Source organism: Pseudophryne corroboree, chromosome 6, assembly GCF_028390025.1.
Source record: "Pseudophryne corroboree isolate aPseCor3 chromosome 6, aPseCor3.hap2, whole genome shotgun sequence".
Classification (NCBI taxonomy): Eukaryota; Metazoa; Chordata; class Amphibia; order Anura; family Myobatrachidae; genus Pseudophryne; species Pseudophryne corroboree.
The window spans coordinates 552,615,188-552,638,662 of record NC_086449.1 but is presented as its reverse complement, the minus strand read 5'-3'; the positions used below and the strand labels follow the sequence as shown (position 1 = coordinate 552,638,662).

General features: G+C 46.3%; 1 protein-coding gene across 1 annotated transcript in view; it reads left to right on the top strand.

The window, feature by feature from the left end:
- Positions 1-23,475, top strand: part of PTPRQ (protein tyrosine phosphatase receptor type Q) — a 517,581-nt gene that overhangs the window by 151,806 nt on the left and 342,300 nt on the right. Inside the window, exon 12 of the mRNA XM_063927718.1 lies at positions 3,972-4,144. Coding sequence (XP_063783788.1) covers positions 3,972-4,144 — 173 coding nt within the window. The remainder of the gene's footprint in view (positions 1-3,971; positions 4,145-23,475) is intronic.

Below are 23,475 nucleotides of genomic sequence, written 5' to 3'. Positions count from 1 at the left end.
TGCAATGCATTTATTATTGAAGTAATTCATTCAAACTTAATTGTGTTTACATACAGTATGTATGGCATATAATTTTTGTTGGGATTGCAAAACATGCTCCTGCAACAAAAGAAGTTATATTGTACACTCCTGACAATGTGTGACTGGATTCTGGCGGTCGGGATCCCGGCGTTCAGAATATCGACACCGGGATCTCGACTGACGGGATCTCGACCTTGCAGGCGCGCTACGCTCGCCACGCTGCGGGCTCAGTGGCTCGCTGCACTCACCACAGGTTCTATTCCCACTCCATGGGTGTTGTGGACACCCAGGAGTGGGAATATCTGTGGCGGTGCTGCCGGTATTCTGGCGGTCAGGATCCCAGCGTTGGTATTCTGACTGCCGGGATCCTGACTACATCCCTGTCAGACACACCCACATGGAACAAGGGAGGCTGCAAAGCAAAAATCACTAGTGCAATGCAAGATAATTGCATATGAAGACACAAATATATACTTTCTTATTTGGTACAATAATTTTTCTTTTCCCATACGTTTACATGTGCTTAGTAAGTTAGAAACACAATTTAAATGCAGCATCTGAATGCCAGTGTGTATGTAGATTTTATCACTGCAACAATTGTAGTTTACATTTTTATAAATTGACAAAGTTTACAGTAGGTTAGCAGTATGGATGGTGTAATGGTTAGCATTACTGCCTCATAACACTGAGGTCATGGGTTCAATTCCCACCATCGCCCTAACTGTGTGGAGTTTGTATATTCTCTCCGTACTTGCGTGGGTTTTCTCCGGGTACTCCGGTTTCCTCCCACAATCCAAAAATATACTAGTAAGTTAATTGGATCCCAACAAAATTAACCCTAGCATGAATGTGTGTGTGTGTGTGTGTACATGTGGTATGGAATATAGGGGGTCATTCCGAGTTGATCGCTAGCAGCCGTTGTTCGCTGTGTAGCGATCATTGGAAAAAATGGCTAATCTGCGCATGCGTATGCACTGCAATGCACACGCGCATCGTACGGGTATGAACTCCTTTGTGGTTTTGCACTGGTTCTAGCGATGATTCCAATCGCACAGCCGAGGGCAAGGAGATTAACAGGAACCGGGTGTTTCTGGGTCAACTGACCGTTTTCTTGGAGTGTTTGGAAAAACGCAGGCGTGGCCGGGCGTTTGCTGGGCGGGTATCTGACGTCATTACCGCGTCACTCGTCGCAGCAGTAACTACAGGGCTGGTCTTGTTTTGCACAAAATGTGTTTGCAGGTGCACTTCTGCACAGGCGTTTGCACTGCTGCAAAGCGAAAATACACTCCCCCCGTGGGCGGCGACTATGCGTTTGCACGGCTGCTAAAAACTGCTAGCGAGCGATCAACTCGGAATGACCCCTATAGAGTGTAAGCTCCACTGGGGCAGGGAATGATGTGAATGGCCAAATATTCTCTCTGTAAAGCGCTGCTGAATATGTGTGTGCTACATAAATAACTGGTAATAAACAAATAAATAATCCACTTCTGGCAGTGATATTTATTTATTTGAAGTTTTGCATCACACCTTATGCACAATATACTGTAGATAGAAAAACAAAAACTAGAACCCCATTTCCTTTAGAATTTTTTTTTTATATGATGTCATCGCCAAGCGCCAGTAGATCAGGCAGACTGCATATGGGTGCAGTCTGAAAGGGGTCTACCTGGCAAAATACTGGGTCCAGCCTGTGGTGTGAACAAGGTTTCATTCGCTGTGACATGGCTTGGAACAGTGTCCAATAACCCAGGTTGAACCCAGGATTTTGGTTTGAAAGATGTATTACATTGATCATGACCTCCCTTCAACACTGAGGGCACTAAGGACTGACAGCTCAGTGGGGCTTATATAATAAAATAGTGCAGTTTACAAAAATAGACCGTTACCTATCTCTACAAATCCTATTTAAAATAAAACATTTTGAGTGAAGTTTTAAAAAAAATTATGAAATAGCTGGTTATAGTAGCACACTGTAACATTTTAGTAAATGAATCCTTGTATGTGTTCGTACTGATGATGTAAAATGTGGACAAATAAAAAACATAAAATACTAAATTATTTGATAAACGTCAAATGTAAAACATATACATTATTTATACTACCTTAATTGTATGTTACGGTATAATTTATTTGACCATGGGATCAGCAGTGGCAGCTTATGTCCTCACACAGACCTGTGATTTAGAGGTGTCCAACAAGCTTTCAATTGTTTATCAGGATGAGCTGACACTATGGTGTGATAATGACCTTTGTACACTACTGTGGTGATTAGCATCAACACTTTTATTTCCCCTGGCAAGCAGTGGGGCGGAGCCTGACACATCATTAAGTCTGTGTTTGGTGCAGTTCAGCACAGTATGGTGGCTCTCTGAAAAGTTGTGTGTGTCTAAGAGTGGCATGTATTCATGCTGGATTCAGTCCTACTGTACTTGTGATGTCCTAAATGAGTGTCAATAGTCTTTGTATAGGCATAATACAAATAAGAGATACTCTAATTGTGCTGATTAAGAGCTGTGAAGTAATATCCTTTGTTTGCAGTCTCTTTAATGGTTCTTTTTTTGTGTGGGCTTGTATGGAAGGGACCGTGGGCCTAAGCATGAGCAAAGGCAGCCATCCAATAATGAACACATTACAGTGTTGTTTACATGTATATTCATTATTTTTATTCATATACACATTACGTTAACGTCACAAGGCTGTTACAGTCACTGTATGGCATAGCTCAACTGCAAACTGGTAGATGTAATTATCTAACCTTCTAAGCAGTAAAATTAAAGGTGTTGCCCATAGCAACCATATTGTTGCTATAATTTGATAGAATGCACTAGATAAATGATTGTGTGAGTCTTATTCTGGTCTGAATCTAGTTTCAATGGGCAACACATCCACTTGCGCTTTTTAGCAGGGTTGATAAATCTCACTAGAGCAGTGGTTCTCAAACTGTGTGCCGTGGCACCCTGGGGTACCTCGGGGTACTTGCAAGGGTGCCTTAGGTTGGTGGTCCAGGATCAATTAAAATTATTTATGGTCAATGTAATAGGCAAAACGAGTACTGGTGGCTGTCAGTCATAAAGTATGTGGACAAACAGACTCAAATCCAGTCCCTTACCACACAACACACAACTGAGCCTAAGGATGACATATAAACACAATTTACTTAATCTAATACTTACTTTATGGTGCCGTGATTCAAAAAAAGTTTGGGGACCACTTCCCTAGAGGTTTACTACACAAAGTATGCAAGCAATAAAATTGATATCTGTGGACAGATATGCATAGAAAAACAGACATTTAGCGTTGTTAGTTTTAGAACAATCTGGAATTGTTATTATTTGAGTTGTTAAAAATTGGATCAAGGATCCAGGGCCAGATTTAGAACAAGGATGGAGAACACATCTAGAACAGATGTGTCCGCCATCAGCTTTGCCGCTAGCCTAGGCAATTGCGAGTTTTTTTCTGCTAGTGTGCCCACGGCCATGTGTGTGCACTGCGTACGCACCTACAATCCATAGGATTGCATGGATGCATATGCACCTGCGAACGGGTTGCAATCGTGATGCGGCCTTAAGTGTGATCCATTCACTGGTAAGCTGATGGCGGCTGCATCTGCATCTGAATTAGCTTCTACTTTGCCACAAATTGCTTAACTTGGCTAAAAAAGTTGCAGACATGACTTTTTCTTATTCAGCTAGAAATATGCATTAACGTTGCTGTCAATGGGAGTTAATGTGACTTTAGTTTGCAGCCTCTTAGTAGGTGAATATAAGGAAATATTCTTATTTTAAGATAAAAGTGTTGGGACCTGTTGTAGAACCTCTGGTACACCGCTGTGCATTTTAAATGCTACATTACGTTAACTAATTTGGAAGAATCACAAATGAATTATTGCTTTTGTTCATACTTTATTTATTTGTTTTTGTTGCTTTTTCTTTCTTTTTCTCCAATTGCAGTTCCTAGCGCTGTATCTGATCTTAATGCGAAAGAAGTGGAAGCCAATTTTATTACCGTTAGCTGGCGACGGCCTCTGCAGGCAAATGGCATAATTACGCAATACAGGGTTAGGGCACTTGTTAAAGAAACAAGAATGACCATCGAGAATACAATTCTCACAGGAAAACAAACGGTACTGTGCTTTTTTCTCCTTACTTTTTGAATGAGTGTTTATCTTTGTGCATTGAACAATTAGTAATCACTTATAGCTTTGTGAGTGTTTTCACACTTTGCCTGATCTACAAGTTCTGAGTAGGATTCATCTTCTTTCACTTACACCTACTCAATATAGCTCAACACCTGCAAGTGTTTCCTGTTATTGTCTGCAATTAAAGGACTGCTAATAAGATGGTTGAGGACAACAAAACTGGGGGAAAACAAAACCGTAAAACAAGCCAAGGGTCTGTGTTTTTGCAATTAGCAGATGCATATATTATAGAAATGTTGTATAAGTAAATTAAATATAGTTATGCATCGTGTTAGCTTTACACATAATTTGATGCCTTCTAAGACCTAAATTAAGCCTACATACAGTACATTTGTCTCTATGTCCCTAGCATTGATTCTCTTAAGTTTTATAAAATCACAACAGGATACTTAAAGGTCATTGAGTCAAATGGTTTGATAGATCTTCGGTTGAGTCCAGTGTTAACATGAGGTAGGAGTCCCATACCAGCGTCAGTTTCCTCACATCAGTAATCCAATCAGAATGGATGATAGAAACGTCACGAGTCCTTATGAATACTAATGCCTATATGCTACTGGTTCTACCTGTATGTAAAGCAAACTGCTTCCACCAAATTTGCAAACCAATGTCATTTCTTTGATATCTTAGGGTGGAAATAAAAAAAAGTAAAATACTGTTTATAACACATTTAGTGGCTTGTGTTCAGGATACTCAGCTATGTAGGGACCACTTATACATATTGGTACATACATATTTCTATGCAGATGTTAATATAGTCTTAATACACTCTTTGTTAATTTACATATAATGCTCTGGAGTTCAACAGAAACCAGATCCAGTTGATCCTCAACCCTGCCTCTCTCTGATTAATTCCCTACAACTTACCTTGGTATCCTTTTTGTAGAACTATCCAACTATTTATACGATCAAGAAACAGCCCTTAATGTACTGTATTCCTACGATTTAGTATAAAACACATAATGATGTATTTAACGCGTCTTGGTGGGATATAATGAATATGCATGGGAAGGAGGAGGTGTGGTGGTGACAACATCTTTTCTATCTGTCCAAAGTGATGTAACCATGGCATTGCAGTAAATGCTGTGACACTTGGCGGTGTGTCACCACTTGGAAAGCATGTGGTAAAATTGGGTCAGGTACGGGATCCTGGCATTTAGGATGCCGGAGGTCACAAGACTGACACTAGCATCCCGACACTAAGTATCCTGACGCCTGGTGAGTTAGTATGCTAACCCCCACCCCCGTCCAACCATAACCTTGAGCCTCCATTCCCCCAACCTAACCTTCCCTTCTTGCAGCCTAACCCTTCCCACAGCCTATTCCTAAACCTCGGGATTCTGACGGGTGTCAGGATTCGTGCCCTGGTCTTTTGATCACTGGCATACTATGCGTCAGGATGCCAACTACATCCCATAAAATTAATGCCACCGCTGAATGTAAAGTTGGCAATAGACTGCTGTATGTATTCTTCAGCAAGTAAATAGGCAAATCATTTTATTATGAATTGGAAATATGAATGAAATAAATTGGATGTGCTCATATTCATCCTGTACTTAATAGCCTGGCACGTGTGTAAGCATCACGGCAGCGATTATGTACACTGTGCCACAACGCATACACTCAGTGCTTCCCTATGGAAGTAGATGCGTAGGCATGTGCCTGCAGACATTCACGGGTACACTATCCATGGCGACTCATTTGCAAGGTGAAAGAGGACACATCTGTATGGGCTTAATATCATATAAATGTTTAGCCGGTGGTTTCCCTGTGGCCTTGATTCCATTTCTCAAATCTGGACACTGCCACTAACTACTACATGTAGGCCTGAAGTGGCCAAGTTCCTGATTTCCACAAGACCCAGCACACATCTCCTGACGTTTTCAGTTTTGCTGTAACAATGATAAGTATTTTATTTTGTTCTTGTCTTGTCCATATAAAAAAGTGTACACCTGGAATTAAGAATGATAACCTAAATGTGAACTAAAAATGATCAATCTTGGTATGAGTTGTCTGTCCCTAGGGCCACCAAATGGAAATTGGACAAGTGCACAACCTCCCAAAAGTGTGTGATATGGGCCTTATTCAGCTTCAGGTGCAGATCTGCGATTGTAGCAGAACTGCAATTGCTGAGAATCGCACAGCAAGAGCCGCCCAGCATGTTAAAAGTCCACTTAGCACAGGACAAGCACATTATCAGCCAGCTGCGATTTTGTAAATTTACAATTGAACAAATAAGGCCCTATGGGGGTCATTCCGAGTTGATCGCTAGCTGCCGTTGTTCGCAGTGCAGGGATCAGGCTAAAAATCGGCATTTCTGTGCATGCGTATGGACTGCAATGCGCATGCGTGACGTACGGGTACAAAGGGTTTTGTGGTTTTGCACAGGTTCTAGCAACGTTTTCATTCATACTGGCAGCCGCAAGAAGATTGACAGGAAAGGGGCGTTTCTGGGTGTCAACTGACCGTTTTCAGGGAGTGTTTAGAAAAACGCAGGTGTGCCAGGGAAAACGCAGGCGTGGCCGGGCGAACGCTGGGCGGGTGTGTGACGTCAAAAGCCAACCCTCCAACGTTAGAATCAACGCACACGAAGAGTAAGTCCAGGGCTTGTCTTGTTTTGCACAAAATGCAGGTACTCTGCTGCACAGGCGTTCGCACTTCTGCAAAGCGACAATACACTCCACAGTGGGCGTCGACAATGCGTTTGCATGGCTGCTAAAAACTGCTAGCGAGAAATCAACTCGGAATGACCATCAATGTGCGCTTTCCTCTGCCCCCCTTCTTCCCCAGCCTATAATCCAACTAGTAAAATATAATTGTCATCCATTTTGCTACCAATTCTGCAGCAGCCCCAATTTATGCAAAAGCCACCAAAGATGAAGAACAAAATGTGGCTGAGTGACAGGATAATTGAGCAATCAGGGGAACACAGATAGGTGGCAAATTGTGCACTTCTACACCACATGAGGACCTATTAGTGCAGACTGAAGATGACAATAAAACATGGGCCAGTAGTGGATTTGTGTTAATGGTGTGAACAAAAAATATATTTCACTATCTTGCCTTCTGCTCTTTTTGTAAAATGTATAAGTTAGCATGGCAAGAGTTATTCGGAAATGTTACATGTTGTTAATATCCTGGGCCAGTCTGCTCAGAATGTGTAATCTCATTACTCAGCTTGCAAGAAGACAGTGGGGTATATTTACTAAGCTCCCGATTTTGACCGATTTTGTGTTTTTTCTTCAAAGTGTCATTCTCGGGAATTTACTAAACTAAAATCTCGGCAGTGATGAGGGCATTCGTATATTTTTTGAAGGCAGAGAAAAAAAATACGAATGAATACACCATCGGTCAAACACGCCTGTTATTTTATACAACTCGGTAATTTGCAAAAAATTTGTATTCACAATCACTGCCGGCAATAGCCAAACACTGCCGTGAAAAAGTACAAATCGTAAAAAAAAGCAGTTTTCAAATAGACCTGCTTTTTTTTTTACCATATTCTGATAGGCATGCACGGATCAGTGAGATCCGTGCATGTTTATCAGTAAGAAGGGGTGTGAAAGAGTTAAAAATTAAAAAAAAAATTTGCGTGGGGTCCCCCCTCCTAAGCATAACCAGCCTCGGGCTCTTTGAGCTGGTCCTGGTTGTAAAAATATGGGGAAAAAATGACTGGGGTTCCCCCATATTTAAACAACCAGCACCGGGATCTGCGCCTAGTCCTGGTGCAAAAAATACGGGGGACAAAAAATGTAGGGGTCCCCCGTATTTTTAACACCAGCACCGGGCTCCACTAGTCAGAGAGATAATGCCACAGCCGGGGAACAATTTTATATTGGTCCCTGCGGCCCTGGCATTAAATTCCCAACTAGTCACCCCTGGCGGGGGTACCCTGGAGGAGTGGGGACCCCTTAAATCAAGGGGTCCCCCCCTCCAGCCACCCAAGGGCCAGGGGTGAAGCCCGAGGCTGTCCCCACCATCCGTGGGCAGTGGATGGGAGGCTGATAGCCTTTTGTGTAAAAAAAGAATATTGTTTCTCTAACGTCCTAAGTGGATGCTGGGGACTCCGTAAGGACCATGGGGAATAGCGGCTCCGCAGGAGACTGGGCACAAAAGTAAAGCTTTAGAACTACCTGGTGTGCACTGGCTCCTCCCCCTATGACCCTCCTCCAAGCCTCAGTTAGATTTTTGTGCCCGAACGAGACGGGTGCAGGCTAAGGGGCTCTCCTGAGCTGCTTAGTGAAAAGTTTAGTTTTAGGTTTTTTATTTTCAGTGAGACCTGCTGGCAACAGGCTCACTGCACCGAGGGACTAAGGGGAGAAGAAGCGAACTCACCTGCGTGCAGAGTGGATTGGGCTTCTTAGGCTACTGGACATTAGCTCCAGAGGGACGATCACAGGCCCAGCCATGGATGGGTCCCAGAGCCGCGCCGCCGGCCCCCTTACAGAGCCAGAAGACAGAAGAGGTCCGGAAAATCGGCGGCAGAAGACGTCCTGTCTTCACCAAGGTAGCGCACAGCTGTGCGCCATTGCTCCTCAGCACACTTCACACTTCGGTCACTGAGGGTGCAGGGCGCTAGGGGGGGCGCCCTGAGCAGCAATAAAAACACCTTGGCTGGCGAAAATACATCACATATAGCCCCCAGGGCTATATGGATGAATTTTAACCCCTGCCAGAATCCATAAAAAAGCAGGAGAAAAGTCCCCGAAAAAGGGGCGGAGCCTATCTCCTCAGCACACTGGCGCCATTTTCCCTCACAGCTCAGTTGGAGGGAAGCTCCCCTGGCTCTCCCCTGCAGTCACTACACTACAGAAAGGGTTAAAAAAGAGAGGGGGGCACGAATTAGGCGCAGTATTAACAATACAGCAGCTATAAGGGGAAAAACACTTATATAAGGTTATCCCTGTATATATATATAGCGCTCTGGTGTGTGCTGGCAAACTCTCCCTCTGTCTCCCCAAAGGGCTAGTGGGGTCCTGTCCTCTATCAGAGCATTCCCTGTGTGTGTGCTGTGTGTCGGTACATTTGTGTCGACATGTATGAGGAGAAAAATGATGTGGAGACGGAGCAGATTGCCTGTAATAGTGATGTCACCCCCTAGGGGGTCGACACCTGAGTGGATGAACTGTTGGAAGGAATTACGTGACAATGTCAGCTCTGTATAAAAGACAGTGGTTGACATGAGACAGCCGGCTACTCAGCTTGTGCCTGTCCAGACGTCTCATAGGCCGTCAGGGGCTCTAAAGCGCCCGTTACCTCAGATGGCAGATATAGACGCCGACACGGATACTGACTCCAGTGTCGATGGTGAAGAGACAAATGTGACTTCCAGTAGGGCCACACGTTACATGATTGAGGCAATGAAAAATGTTTTACACATTTCTGATAATACGAGTACCACCAAAAAGGGGTATTATGTTCGGTGAGGAAAAACTACCTGTAGTTTTCCTGAATCTGAGAAATTAAATGAGGTGTGTGATGATGCGTGGTTTTCCCCCGATAACAACTGATAATTTAAAAAATGTTATTGGCATTATATCCTTTCCCGCCAGAGGTTAGGGTGTGTTGGGAAACACCCCCTAGGGTGGATAAAGCGCTCACACGCTTATAAGAACAAGGGCTCTACCCTCTCCTGAGATGGCCGCCCTTAAGGATCCTGCTGATAGAAAGCAGGAGGGTATCCTAAAATGTATTTACACACATACTGGTGTTATACTGCGACCAGCAATCGCCTCAGCCTGGATGTGCAGTGCTGGGTTGGCGTGGTCGGATTCCCTGACTGAAAATATTGATACCCTAGATAGGGACAGTATATTATTGCCTATAGAGCATTTGAAAGATGCATTTCTATATATGCGTGATGCACAGCGGAATATTTGCCGACTGGCATCAAGTCTAAGTGCGTTGTCAATTTCTACCAGTAGAGGGTTATGGACACGACAGTGGTCAGGTGATGCGGATTCCAAACGGCATTTGGAAGTATTGCCTTATTAAGGAGAGGAGTTATTTGGGGTCGGTCTTTCAGACCTGGTGGCCACGGCAACAGCTGGGAAATCCACGTTTGTACCCCAGGTCGCCTCTCAACATGAGAAGACGCCGTATTATCAGGCGCAGTCTTTTCGTGGACAAGCGGGCAAAAGGTTCCTCATTTCTGCCCCGTGACAGAGGGAGAGGAAAAAGGCTGCAGAAATCAGCCAGTTCCCAGGAACAGAAACCCTCTCCCGCCTCTGCCAAGCCCTCAGTATGACGCTGGGGCTTTACAAGCAGAATCAGGCACGGTGGGGGGCCCGTCTCAATGAATTTCAGCGCGCAGTGGGCTCACTCGCAAGTAGACCCCTGGATCCTTCAGGTGATATCTCAGGGGTACAAATTGGAATTCGAGACGTCTCCCCCTCGCCGTTTCCTAAAGTCGGCTTTACCGATGTCTCCTTCTGACAGGGAGACAGTTTTGGAAGCCATTCACAAGCTGTATTCCCAGCAGGTGATAATCAAGGTACCCCTCCTGCAACAGGGAACGGGGTATTATTCCACACTGTTGTGGTACCGAAGCCGGACGGCTCGGTGAGACCGATTCTAAATCTAAAATCTTTGAACACTTACATACAGAGGTTCAAATTCAAGATTGAGTCACTCAGAGCAGTGATTGCGAACCTGGAAGAAGGGGACTACATGATGTCTCGGGACATCAAGGATGCTTACCTTCATGTCCCAATTTACCCTTCTCACCAAGGGTACCTCAGGTTTATGGTACAGAACTGTCACTATCAGTTCAGACGCTGCCGTATGGATGGTCCACGGCACCCCGGGTCTTTACCAAGGTAATGGCCGAAATGATGATATTCCTTCGAAGGAAGGGAATTTTAGTTATCCCTTACTTGGACGATTCCCTGATAAGGGTAAGATCCAGGGAACAGTTGGAGGTCGGTGTAGCACTATCTCAGGTAGTGTTGCGGCAGCACGATTGGATTCTCAATATTCCAAAATCGCAGCTGGTTCCGACGACTCGTCTTCTGTTCCTAGGGATGATCCTGGACACAGTCCAGAAAAAGGTGTTTCTCCCGGAGGAGAAAGCCAGGGAGTTATCCGAGCTAGTCAGGAACCTCCTAAAACCGAGCCAACTCTCAGTGCATCAATGCACAAGGGTTCTGGGTAAAATGGTGGCTTCCTACGAAGCAATCCCATTCGGCAGATTCCACGCAAGAACTTTCCAGTGGGACCTGCTGGACAAATGGTCCGGGTCGCATCTTCAGATGCATCAGCGGATAACCCTGTCACCAAGGACAAGGGTGTCCCTCCTGTGGTGGTTGCAGAGTGCTCATCTTCTAGAGGGCCGCAGATTCGGCATTCAGGACTGGGTCCTGGTGACCACGGATGCCAGCCTGCGAGGCTGGGGAGCAGTCACACAGGGAAGGAATTTCCAGGGCTTATGGTCAAGCCTGGAGACATCACTTCACATAAATATCCTGAAGCTAAGGGCCATTTACAATGCTCTAAGCTTAGCAAGACCTCTGCTTCAAGGTCAGCCGGTGTTGATCCAGTCGGACAACATCACGGCAGTCACCCACGTAAACAGACAGGGTGGCACAAGAAGCAGGAGGGCAATGGCAGAAGATCATGTGATAGCACTGTCAGCAGTATTCATTCCGGGAGTGGACAACTGGGAAGCAGACTTCCTCAGCAGACACGACCTCCACCCGGGAGAGTGGAGACTTCACCCAGAAGTCTTCCACATGATTATAAACCGTTGGGAAAAACTCGACAGGTATTGCGCCAGGTCAAGGGACCCTCAGGCAATAGCTGTAGACGCTCTGGTAACACCGTGGGTGTACCAGTCAGTGTATGTGTTCCCTCCTCTGCCTCTCATACCCAAGGTACTGAGATTGATAAGATGGAGAGGAGTAAGCACTATATTCGTGGCTCCGGATTGGCCAAGAAGGACTTGGTAACCGGAACTTTAAGAGATGCTCACGGAGGATCCGTGGCCTCTACCTCTAAGAAGGGACCTGCTCCAGCAAGGACCCTGTCTGTTCCAAGACTTACCGCGGCAGCGTTTGACGGCATGGCGTTGAACGCCGGATCCTGAAGGAAAAAAGGCATTCCGGATGAAGTCATCCCTATCCTGATCAAAGCCAGGAAGGATGTAACCGCAAAACATTATCACCGCATTTGGCGAAAATATGTTGCGTGGTGCGAGGCCAGTAAGGCCCGACGGAGGAAATTCAACTGGGTCGATTCCTACATTTCCTGCAAACAGGAGTGTCTATGGGCCTGAAATTGGGGTCCATTAAGGTTCAAATTTCGGCCCTGTCAATTTTCTTCCAAAAAGAACTAGCTTCAGTCCCTGAAGTTCAGACGTTTGTAAAAGGGGTACTGCATATACAGCCTCCTTTTGTGCCTCCAGTGGCACTTTGGGATCTCAATGTACTTTTTGGGTTCCAAAAGTCACATTGGTTTGAACCACTTAAATCTGTGGAGTTAAAATATCTCACATGGAAAGTGGTCATGCTGTTGGCCCTGGCCTGGGCCAGGCGCGTGTCAGAATTGGCGGCTTTATCCTGTAAAAGCCCTTATCTGATTTTCCATTCGGACAGGGCGGAATTGAGGACTCGTCCTCAGTTTCTCCCTAAGGTGGTTTCAGCGTTTCACCTGAACCAACCTATTGTGGTGCCTGCGGCTACTAGGGACTTGGAGGACTCCAAGTTACTAGACGTTGTCAGGGCCCTGAAAATATATGTTTCCAGGACGGCTGGAGTCAGAAAATCTGACTCGCTGTTTATCCTGTATGCACCCAACAAGCTGGGTGCTCCTGCTTCTAAGCAGACTATTGCTCGTTGGATTTGTAGTACAATTCAGCTTGCACATTCTGTGGCAGGCCTGCCACAGCCAAAAATCTGTAAATGCCCACTCCACAAGGAAGGTGGGCTCATCTTGGGCGGCTGCCCGAGGGGTCTCGGCTTTACAACTTTGCCGAGCAGCTACTTGGTCAGGAGCAAATACGTTTGTAAAATTCTACAAAATTGATACCCTGGCTGAGGAGGACCTGGAGTTCTCTCATTTGGTGCTGCAGAGTCATCCGCACTCTCCCGCCCGTTTGGGAGCTTTGGTATAATCCCCATGGTCCTTACGGAGTCCCCAGCATCCACTTAGGACGTTAGAGAAAATAAGAATTTACTTACCGATAATTCTATTTCTCGTAGTCCGTAGTGGATGCTGGGCGCCCATCCCAAGTGCGGATTGTCTGCAATACTGGTACATAGTTATTGTTACCAAAAAATCGGGTTATTGCTGTAGTGAGCCATCTTTTCTAGAGGCTCCTCTGTTATCATGCTGTTAACTGGGTTTAGATCACGAGTTATACGGTGTGATTGGTGTGGCTGGTATGAGTCTTACCCGGGATTCAAAATCCTTCCTTATTGTGTACGCTCGTCCGGGCACAGTATCCTAACTGAGGCTTGGAGGAGGGTCATAGGGGGAGGAGCCAGTGCACACCAGGTAGTTCTAAAGCTTTACTTTTGTGCCCAGTCTCCTGCGGAGCCGCTATTCCCCATGGTCCTTACGGAGTCCCCAGCATCCACTACGGACTACGAGAAATAGAATTATCGGTAAGTAAATTCTTATTTTTTTGTAGCAGAACTACTACTACTACCACCAGCAAGCCTTCCCCGCAAGCTGGTACTTGGAGAACCACAAGTACCAGCATGCGGGGGGAAATGGGCCCGCTGGTACCTGTAGTTCTACTACAAAAAAAAATACCCAAATAAAAACAAAACACACACACTGTGACAGTAAAACTTTAATGTTCATACATGCACACTTACATACACACATACTTAACTACCGTATATACTCAAGTATAAGCCGACTTTTTCAGCACTTTTTTTTGTGCTGAAAAAGCCCCCTCGGCTTATACTCGAGTCAGTGCAGGGGACACGGAGGGCAGTGCAGTGCAGTGTGAAGGAGGGACACGGAGGTCACAGCGCGCGCCTCTCCTGTGTCCCTCCTGCGTCTCCGGTGGCAGCGGCGGGTCTATTAAAGGAAGTACCCATTCGTGAGCTCTGATTGGCTCACGAACCGGCACTTCGTTTAACAGTCCCGCCGCGGCCGCCGGAGACGCAGGAGGGACACAGGAGAGGCGCGCTCTGTGCCCTCCGTGTCCCTCCTTCACAAGACAGCACGGGAGCGGCGGAAGGTAAGTAACTGGCACTGGGGGAGCATATTTGGCACTTGGGGGGGCGCATATCTGGCACTGAGGGGACATATCTGGCACTATGAGGGCATATCTGGCACTGAGGGGGCATATCTGGCACTATGAGGGCATATCTGCACTATGAGGGCATATCTGGCACTGAGGGGTCATATCTGGCACTATGAGGGGGCATATCTGGCACTATGAGGCATATCTGGCACTGAGGGGGCATATCTGGCACTGAGGGGGCATATCTGGCACTATGAGGGGGCATATCTGGCACTATGAAGGGGCATATCTGGCACTATGAGGGCATATCTGGCACTGAGGGGGCATATCTAGCACTGAGGGGGCATATCTGGCACTATGAGGACATATCTGGCACTGAGGGGGCATATCTGGCACTGAGGGGGCATATCTGGCAGTGTGAGTGCATATCTGGCACTGTGGGGGCATATCTGGCAGTGTGAGGGCATATCTGGCAGTGTGAGGGCTGTGTACGGCTAGAGCTGCATTTCCCACCCTAGGCTTATACTCGAGTCAATAAGTTTTCCCAGGTTTTTGTGGTAAAATTAGGTGCCACGGCTTATATTCGGGTCGACTTATACTCGAGTATATATGGTATGTTGACCCGAAGCACTCGGTCCTCTTGTCCAGTAGAATCCAGGGGTACTTGTAAATAAAATTATACTTACATAGAATCCGGTGTAGATCGGTCCTCTTCTTAAAAGTTCTAATCCACGTACTTGGCAAAACAACAAACCGCTCACCCGAACCACGAACTGAAAGGGGATCCATGTTTACACATGGATCCTCTTTCCACGAATGTCGGGACCCCCCGTGAATCCTGTCAAAGAGGGTCCCGTCAGCCAATCAGGGAGCGCCACGTCATGGCACTCTCCTGATTGGCTGTGCGCGCCTGCACTGTCAGTCAAGCGGAGCACTGTGGTACAATGTAGCGTAGCGGAGCTACATTATATCCAATGATGGGAACTTTGCGGTCTGCGGTAGACCACGAGGTTAAGTGGGGCCACCCACAAGAGTGACCCCACTTAATGATCCGGCCGGGATTCATTGTGTTAAGTCCGGCAGTGTTTTACTAATCACTCCCGTAAAACACTGCCTGACATTACGAATGATATCAACATCGGAAAATACGAAAATGCAGACTACGACAGCATAGTAAATGAGAAGTAAAAAAACCAAAAAGTTGCAAATTCACACTACCGATGTCATTCGTGTTTAATCTCCCACCAAATCCCGACAATTACGAATTTTAGTAAACATACCCCAGTGACCGTTGTACATATTTATGGAACTGTAATCTGTATCATGGACAGCTATGCATTCCCTTCCCTAAATTCTTAGGATCTTATGCTGCTTAGCTGTTGCATGGAGGAGTATGTCTGATGTACATTAGTTATATATTATTTAAGGTAGTGACAAATTTGACAGCATCATTCAATCTGAACATGTATTTAGCATTTCAGAGTAGAAGGACACTAGAGAAAATGTTGCCTTTTTTGTGGGATCCAGTCTCTAGGTAGACAGTAACTAGGTCTCTAGGGTCTCTAGGTCGACACGGTCTCTAGGTCGACATGTTCTAGGTCGACAGGTAAAAAGGTCGACGTGAGATTTTCACAATTTTTTTCTTTTTTTGACCTTTTTCATACTTAACGATCCACGCAGACTACGATTGGGAATAGTAACCTGTGCCGAGCGCAGCGGTAGTGGAGCGAGGCACCTTGCCCGAAGCATGGCGAGCGTAGCGTGGGGACACGGTGCACTAATTGGGGTTCCCGGTCACTGTACGGAGAAAACGACACCAAAAAACTTTAAAAACTCATGTCGACCTTTTGCCCTGTCGACCTAGACCATGCCGACCTAGAGATCCTGTCGTCCTAGTTACTGACGCCCAATAGTGGTCGACCTAGTTACTGTCGACCTTGCATACCACACCCTTTTTTTGTATAGAACTTTTAGCAAATAAGGGTGATTCAGAGATGGACGCAGTTGCAGTAGCGACTGCAGTGTGAATCCACCGAGTACAAAGATGCACTATTGGTGCAGCACTGGCCTGACCATTGGACATTATGGGCGGGATATAATGAAGTCCGAGTCGGCGGCCGTGCGGGATGCCGCCTGAACTCTGATGTTTTTTTAAGGAGCAATCATGTACAAGGTTAAACCATGGCTTATAAATCCTTGCCCCTTTTTCAAGTTCAGCCGGCATCCTGCCCAGCCGCCAACCTCGGACTTCATTACATCCCACCTAATCAGTGCAACTGCATTTTAGACGCAGTCACTGGTACCAAACCCCCTCAACTGTTAGTCACTCTGCCAGTTATTGTACAGAAACGCCAATCGAAATTACATGGATCTCTATGCAATATTGATCTGCGTCTCCCAGTGGTAAACATTGGGATGCATGCACAGAGGGAATACATTGGGCGCTTGCTACTGATGCTTTCCCAATGTGTGATTTTGCTGCAGACTGCACTATCCTGTCACACTGGATTTGTGTAGTCCCTTTTCTAGCATATTCATTTTACATTACCTAGAATTAAGCAACTGGACAAATGGCAGTTTTTTTGTTTTTTTACCAACCAGTTAAATGAAAAGATGGCAGACAGTTATCGCAGAACTAATTAGTCAATGTGTGTGTGACTAGGCCAGCTACTGTATGTTTACCCATGTCCCAGTGATTGATGGACTGTTTGACGCCACTTGCAGCTGCATGATTTGCAACTAAAATCAGTATCCCAGAGTATTAAGAGCAAACATACTTAGCATTTACCCCTAGCATTCCATTAAAGCATTATCCACAGATCCAATATTAAATAGGTTTAAGAGTGCAGTTTTGAATTTCTTATACTAACTGACAGTCATTTCATTTCATTGGATAATTTATCATAGTGAAGTGTCAGCACTTCTTCACATTAGCAAAGTTCATTTACTGTACATTGGGGGTCATTCCGAGTTGTTCGCTCGTTATTTTTTTTCTCGCAACGGAGCGATTAGTCGCTAATGCGCATGCGCAATGTCCGCAGTGCGACTGCGCCAAGTAAATTTGCTATGCAGTTAGGTATTTTACTCACGGCATTACGAGGTTTTTTCTTCGTTCTGGTGATCGTAATGTGATTGACAGGAAGTGGGTGTTTCTGGGCGGAAACAGGCCGTTTTATGGGTGTGTGCGAAAAAACGCTACAGTTTCTGGGAAAAACGCGGGAGTGGCTGGAGAAACGGAGGAGTGTCTGGCCGAACGCTGGGTGTGTTTGTGACGTCAAACCAGGAACGACACTGACTGAACTGATCGCAGATGCCGAGTAAGTGTGGAGCTACTCAGAAACTGCTAAGAAGTGTCTATTCGCAATTTTGCTAATCTTTCGTTCGCAATTTTGCTAAGCTAAGATTCACTCCCAGTAGGCGGCGGCTTAGCGTGTGCAAAGCTGCTAAAAGCAGCTTGCGAGCGAACAACTCGGAATGAGGGCCATTATCATGTAAAATAATATATAGACAATATTTTTTATTACCTAATTTGTAACAGCAGTAAGAAAACACAGGTCACATAGCTAGAATAGAAGTTACAATGCTTAGAAACTGCATAGAATACATAATAACAAAACATAAATTTGAAAAAAACAGGATGCATGTACAGTATACAACATACCGGTAGTCAATATGGGGGGAATTCAGTTGTATAACGAGCTGTGCTAATTGATGGGTGCCCAACTGAGCAATTCAATTGCTGCTCCAATCAGGCATGAATGCCGCTGCGCACACATTTCTGTTTGCTGTCTCCTGAGGTGATGAGCAGAAATGTGTGAAAGTCAGTGGTTTGGGTGCGCTAACTGGGACTTCAGACGGGTTTAGCCGATTCATGTGGCTAAACCTGGTCTATTTGTCCATGATAAGCGTGATAATTAATGAGCGGCCAAAACATTTTAATGCTTTGTTGGGCACCAATTTGTGTAAAACAATGGAATCCCCCCCCCCTAAATACTCTATTTAGTTACCTGGTGTGGTCTAGCGCTCAGTGCACATCCACAAGGTTGATTTCAGGCCAAGTCTTTCTCTCTTGTACTCTGTGCTGCAGCTTATTGATGATCTGTTAATGACAACTCTGACTGGATTATGAGGTTTAGGTTGGTTAAATCAGAACCTAAATACAACAGAGCTTCTGTTTAAGAGACATAATGCATGGCACAGGAATATGCTATGTAATGTCACACAGATTGGGCCTTTTTACTTCTATAAAGTGGGGGAAGTTGATGTAGTTACTGGATCAAATCCATGTCTGTGTGCAAGAGTAGTGCCCCCCGTGTATGTGACAATTTTTTTTTTTTGGGGGGGAGTAAAGAGGGCGTTTGTAACCAGGTGACAATGGTGTCAGGACATATGTGACAAGGGAGGTCTAAGCAGGGCCGTCTTAACAGCAGTGTGGGCCCCTGAGCACAGCAATGTACTGGGGCCCCTACCCATCCTCCAGGGGGGGCTATCAGAGGCAGCTTTGATGTCCTGCGGGGGTAGGGGGGTTCTATCTTCCGCACAGCATGTAGGACCTGGAGCAGTAATTTCTACTAATTACCCTTTACTGCACAGATGGGGCAGGATGGAGAACACTAAACTGTAGAAGGGGCATTGGGCTGAATGAAGGGGCCCCGGTACATAACCTCCAGGGTGGCAGGGAGTGTTTAATACACAGGGGAGGTGTGGATAGCGGAGTGGGCTTAATATTCATCATTTTCTGGTGAGACAGCAGCTTGCATGACTGTAGATATCTCAAGTTCCTGGAAAATGATTTCTTAGATTTGAATGGGATAAAAATTAGAAAGTCTCACCTGTCAGGAGGTTCTGGGGACTTGGGGATCAGAGTTCAGGAGCCAGAGCAATCCACCAATGAAAATATAAAACTGCATCCCAGGCGTGTGGAGCTGGAGCAGGGACCAGCTGCTTGAAGGTTGATATCTCTGGTTCTGGACATAGTAGAGACAAGCTGCCAGTGTCCACCAAAAGTGGAGAGTCCCAGCTTTTGAAATGTACCCTCAGAAAAACTCTACATCATACAGAGCCCGAGATATCTGGCTGGCAAGAGCAATTAACAGGCTTGGATGTGGACCACTGCTTTGAAGTCGGATATCTCTGGTTCCCTATGGCCGATTTTCAAAAATTTGGTACCTCTGGAAAGAGGGGATCCTCAGCTATCAGCCTAGGGCCCTTTTACTCCTGGGGCCCTTGGGCAAGAGCCCATTGAGCCCATACGTAAAGACGGCCCTGGGTCTAAGAGAGCATATGTGACTTGGTGAGAATGGTGTCAGAGCACATGTAACCAGACGGGAAATGTATCAAACCTTGGTGAGAGATAAAGTGGAGAAGGATAAAGAACCAGCAAATCAGCTTCTAACTGCCATGTTACAGGCTGTGGGGGTACATATAATAACAAGAGAAAAGGGAACCAATCAAAAAATGCAGAGAAAAATAGGATTTTAATTACCGGTAAATCCTTTTCTCTTAGTCCGTAGAGGATACTGGGGTTCCATTTAGTACCATGGGGTAGAGACGGGTCCACTAGGAGCCATGGGCACTTTAAGAATTTGATAGTGTGGGCTGGCTCCTCCCTCTATGCCCCTCCTACCAGGCTCAGTCTAGGAAACTGTGCCCGGGGAGACGGACATACTTTGAGAGAAGGATAGATGAGGATAGTGGTGAGATTCTAAACCAGCACACATAACAAGAGGAAAGCCAAACTAACCAAACTTGAAACAGGAACAGCAACGGCTGAACCAACATTACTTAACTAAGTAACAGTGCAGGAAAAACTAAGCACTGGGCGGGCCCCCAGTATCCTCTACGGACTACGAGAAAAGGATTTACCAGTAGGTAATTAAAATCCTATTTTCTCTTGCGTCCTAGAGGATACTGGGGTACCATTTAGTACCATGGGGATGTACCAAGGCTCCCAAAGCGGGTGGGAGAGTGCTGAGGTTCCTGCAGAACTGATTGACCAAACTGAAGGTCCTCAGAGGCCAAAGTATCGAACTTGTAGGAACTTAGCAAACATGTTCGAACCTGACCAAGTAGCTGCTCGGCAGAGCTGTAAAGCCAAGACACCCCGGGCAGCCGCCCAAAAAGAACCCACTGACCAAGTAGAGTGGGTCTGTACAGATTTTGGGCATGGCAAACCTGCCGTGGAATAAGCATGCTGGATAGTAAACCTGATCCAGCGTGTAATTGTCTGCTTTAAAGCAGGACACCCAATTTTATTGGGATCATAAAGAACGAACAGCAAGTCCGATTTTCTGTAACGAGCTGTTCGCTTTACATACACCTTCAAAGCCCTCACAACATCCAAAGACTTTGAAGTAGCAGAGGTGTCGGTAACAACCAGAACCACAATAGGTTGGTTGATGTGAAACGCAGACACCACTTTAGGAAGAAATTGCTGACGAGTTCTGAGTTCAGCTCTGTCCTCATGGAAAATTAAATAGGGACTTTTGAGAGACAAAGCCCCCAGCTCCGACACACGTCTTGCTGAAGCCAAGGCCAACAGTGTGACGGTCTTCCACATAAGATAGTTAACATCCACCTCCTGTATCGGTTCAAACCAGTCCGATTGGAGAAACTGCGGCACCACATTGGGATCCCAAGATGCCGTGTGAGGCACAAAGAAAGGTTGGATCTGCAGAACACCTTTCAAGAAAGTCTGGACCTCAGGGAAAGAAGCCAATTGTCTTTGAAAGAAAATGGACAAGGCCGAAATCTGGACTTTTATAGAGCCCAGACGTAGGCCCACATCCACACCTGCCTGCAGAAAAAGCAGGAAACGTCCTAGATGAAATTCCACTGCAGAATAATTTCTCAAACGTAGCCGCGTTAAGTCCTGATAGACGAGCGGGCCCTGTTGCAGAAGATCCTCACGAAGAGGTAGAGGCCACGGATCTTCGAGGAGCAACTCCAGAACGTCCGCATACCAGGCCCTTCTTGGCCAGTCCGGGGCAATGAGTATTGCTTGAACCTTTTCCCTTTTTATTCGCTTTAGAATTTTTGGGATCAGAGAAAGTGGCCTGGCTTGGATCATAGTCGGGATAACCTTGTTTGGGATCCCTTTCCTGGCTAGAATCATCCCTTCAACTTCCATGCTGTTCTAAATTCCGAACTTGTTACACTCAACGAGGTGAGAAGTCTGTACCCACCACAGAAGGGAGATCCTGGCTTTTGGTGACAGACGGATCCTCTGGTGCATGTGAAGATGCGATCTGGACCATTTGTCCAACAGATCGAGCTGCAAGGGTCTTGCGTGAAACCTTCCGTATTGAAGCGCCTCGTAAGCGGCCACCATTTTCCCCAGAAGGTGAATGCATAGATCCACCGATGTCCGGGTTGGCTTCAGGACATCCGAACCATTGACTGGATTACCAATGCCTTTTCCAACGGGAAGGAACACTTTCTGCAACTCTGTGTTGGCTCCAGGTGAGATTTCGGAAGGTTCAGAATCCACCCGTGATCCCGGAGGAGTTTGTTTGAGAGACCAATGCTGTCCAGCAACCTTTCCCTAGACGGTGCTTTTTTCAGGAGATCGTCCAGGTACGGAATTATGTTCACTCCCTGTTTGTGGAGAAGAAACATCATCTCTGCCATCACCATTGGTGAACACCCTCAGTGCCGTGGAGAGACCAAATGGCAGGGCCTGGAACTGGTAGTGACAGTACTGCAGTGCAAACCATTGGTAAGCCTGATGAGGCGGCCAGATCGGAATGTGAAGGTACGTATCCTTGATATCCAGAGACACTAGGAATTCCCCCTTCTCCAGACCTAGATTACCGCTCTCAGAGACTCCATCTTGAATTTGAACACTCGTAAGTATGGGTTCAACGACTTGAGGTTCATAATCGGCCTTACTGAACCGTCCGGCTTCAGTACTTACAACAGGTTGGAATAGTACCCCTTGTTTTGCAGATGAGGTGGAACTGGGACAATGACATGAGTCTGTACCAGTTTTTGGATGGCATGCTGTAAAGTTATACTTGCCTCTTGTGAAGTTGGTAAGCCTGATTTGAAGAATCTGTGAGGTGGGAGCTCTTGGTGTCAGCGTCCGGAGTCTTACCGGTACGCTGGGGCCGCGGGGCTGGCTTCCTTGGCGATGTGCGGGCAGCGGCGGAGGTGGGCTGCTGCGCCGGATCCGTGGGCAGCAGTAGCGGCGGTGAGGGGGTCTGCTCGTGGCGGCGGGACGCCGCTACAGCGGGTCGCTCTTGCTGAGCTGTTGCTAGGAGACCAGGGGCAGTGAGCATTGTGGCTTTGCAAAAAGGTCTGCATTACTGGGCGCCGCCATGTTGGAGACCAAGTTTTAAGCATAGTTCCTGTTTCCTGTTTCTTCCAGCCAATCCAGGGGAAGCTCTCCCTATAAAAGGGGGCTGGTTTAGGACAGGGATGCCAGTGCTTCAAGTTACAACCCTGTTGTAGGTGATTTAGCCTGTGCTCCCAGGATTCCTGCTGTATTCTGGTTCCTCCTGATCCTGTATGGTCGGTTCTCTGTTGCTGCTGCAGCCCTGCCGTCTCTAGCCTGTTACTGCCTGTGGAAGCGCTCCTGGAAAATCCGGTCCAGTAAGACTCTTTGGGCACAGTCGGCCCCGGGTCTTCTGCCTCGTCTTTCAAGCCACACTCCACAGATCTCCTTCACCAGTCACGCCTTTGTACCATCGACCACAGCCTGCAGATTATTATCTTCAGCCTCGTTTAACAAACCACAGTCCACAGTCCTTGTCTCCAGCCACATCTTCAACCACCATCCACAGTTCCACAGTTCATCATCTACAGTCTCGTCTTTCAAATCACAGTCCACATTTCTTCGCCCCCTGCCACGTCTTTAACCATCGTGCTCCAGCCTCGGTCCTCTACCTCAGCCCTGTACATAATAAATACTTTTCATTGACTCTCAAACCCCGCCTACATTCTTCATTGCTCCGTGTCCCATGCGAAGGTACTATATCCAGCCCCCTCATCTGGTTCATTCACAGCCTGCTACCTCCTCGGGCAAATCTCAGCTGCTGGATCCTCAAACTTTGCTAGACGTGAC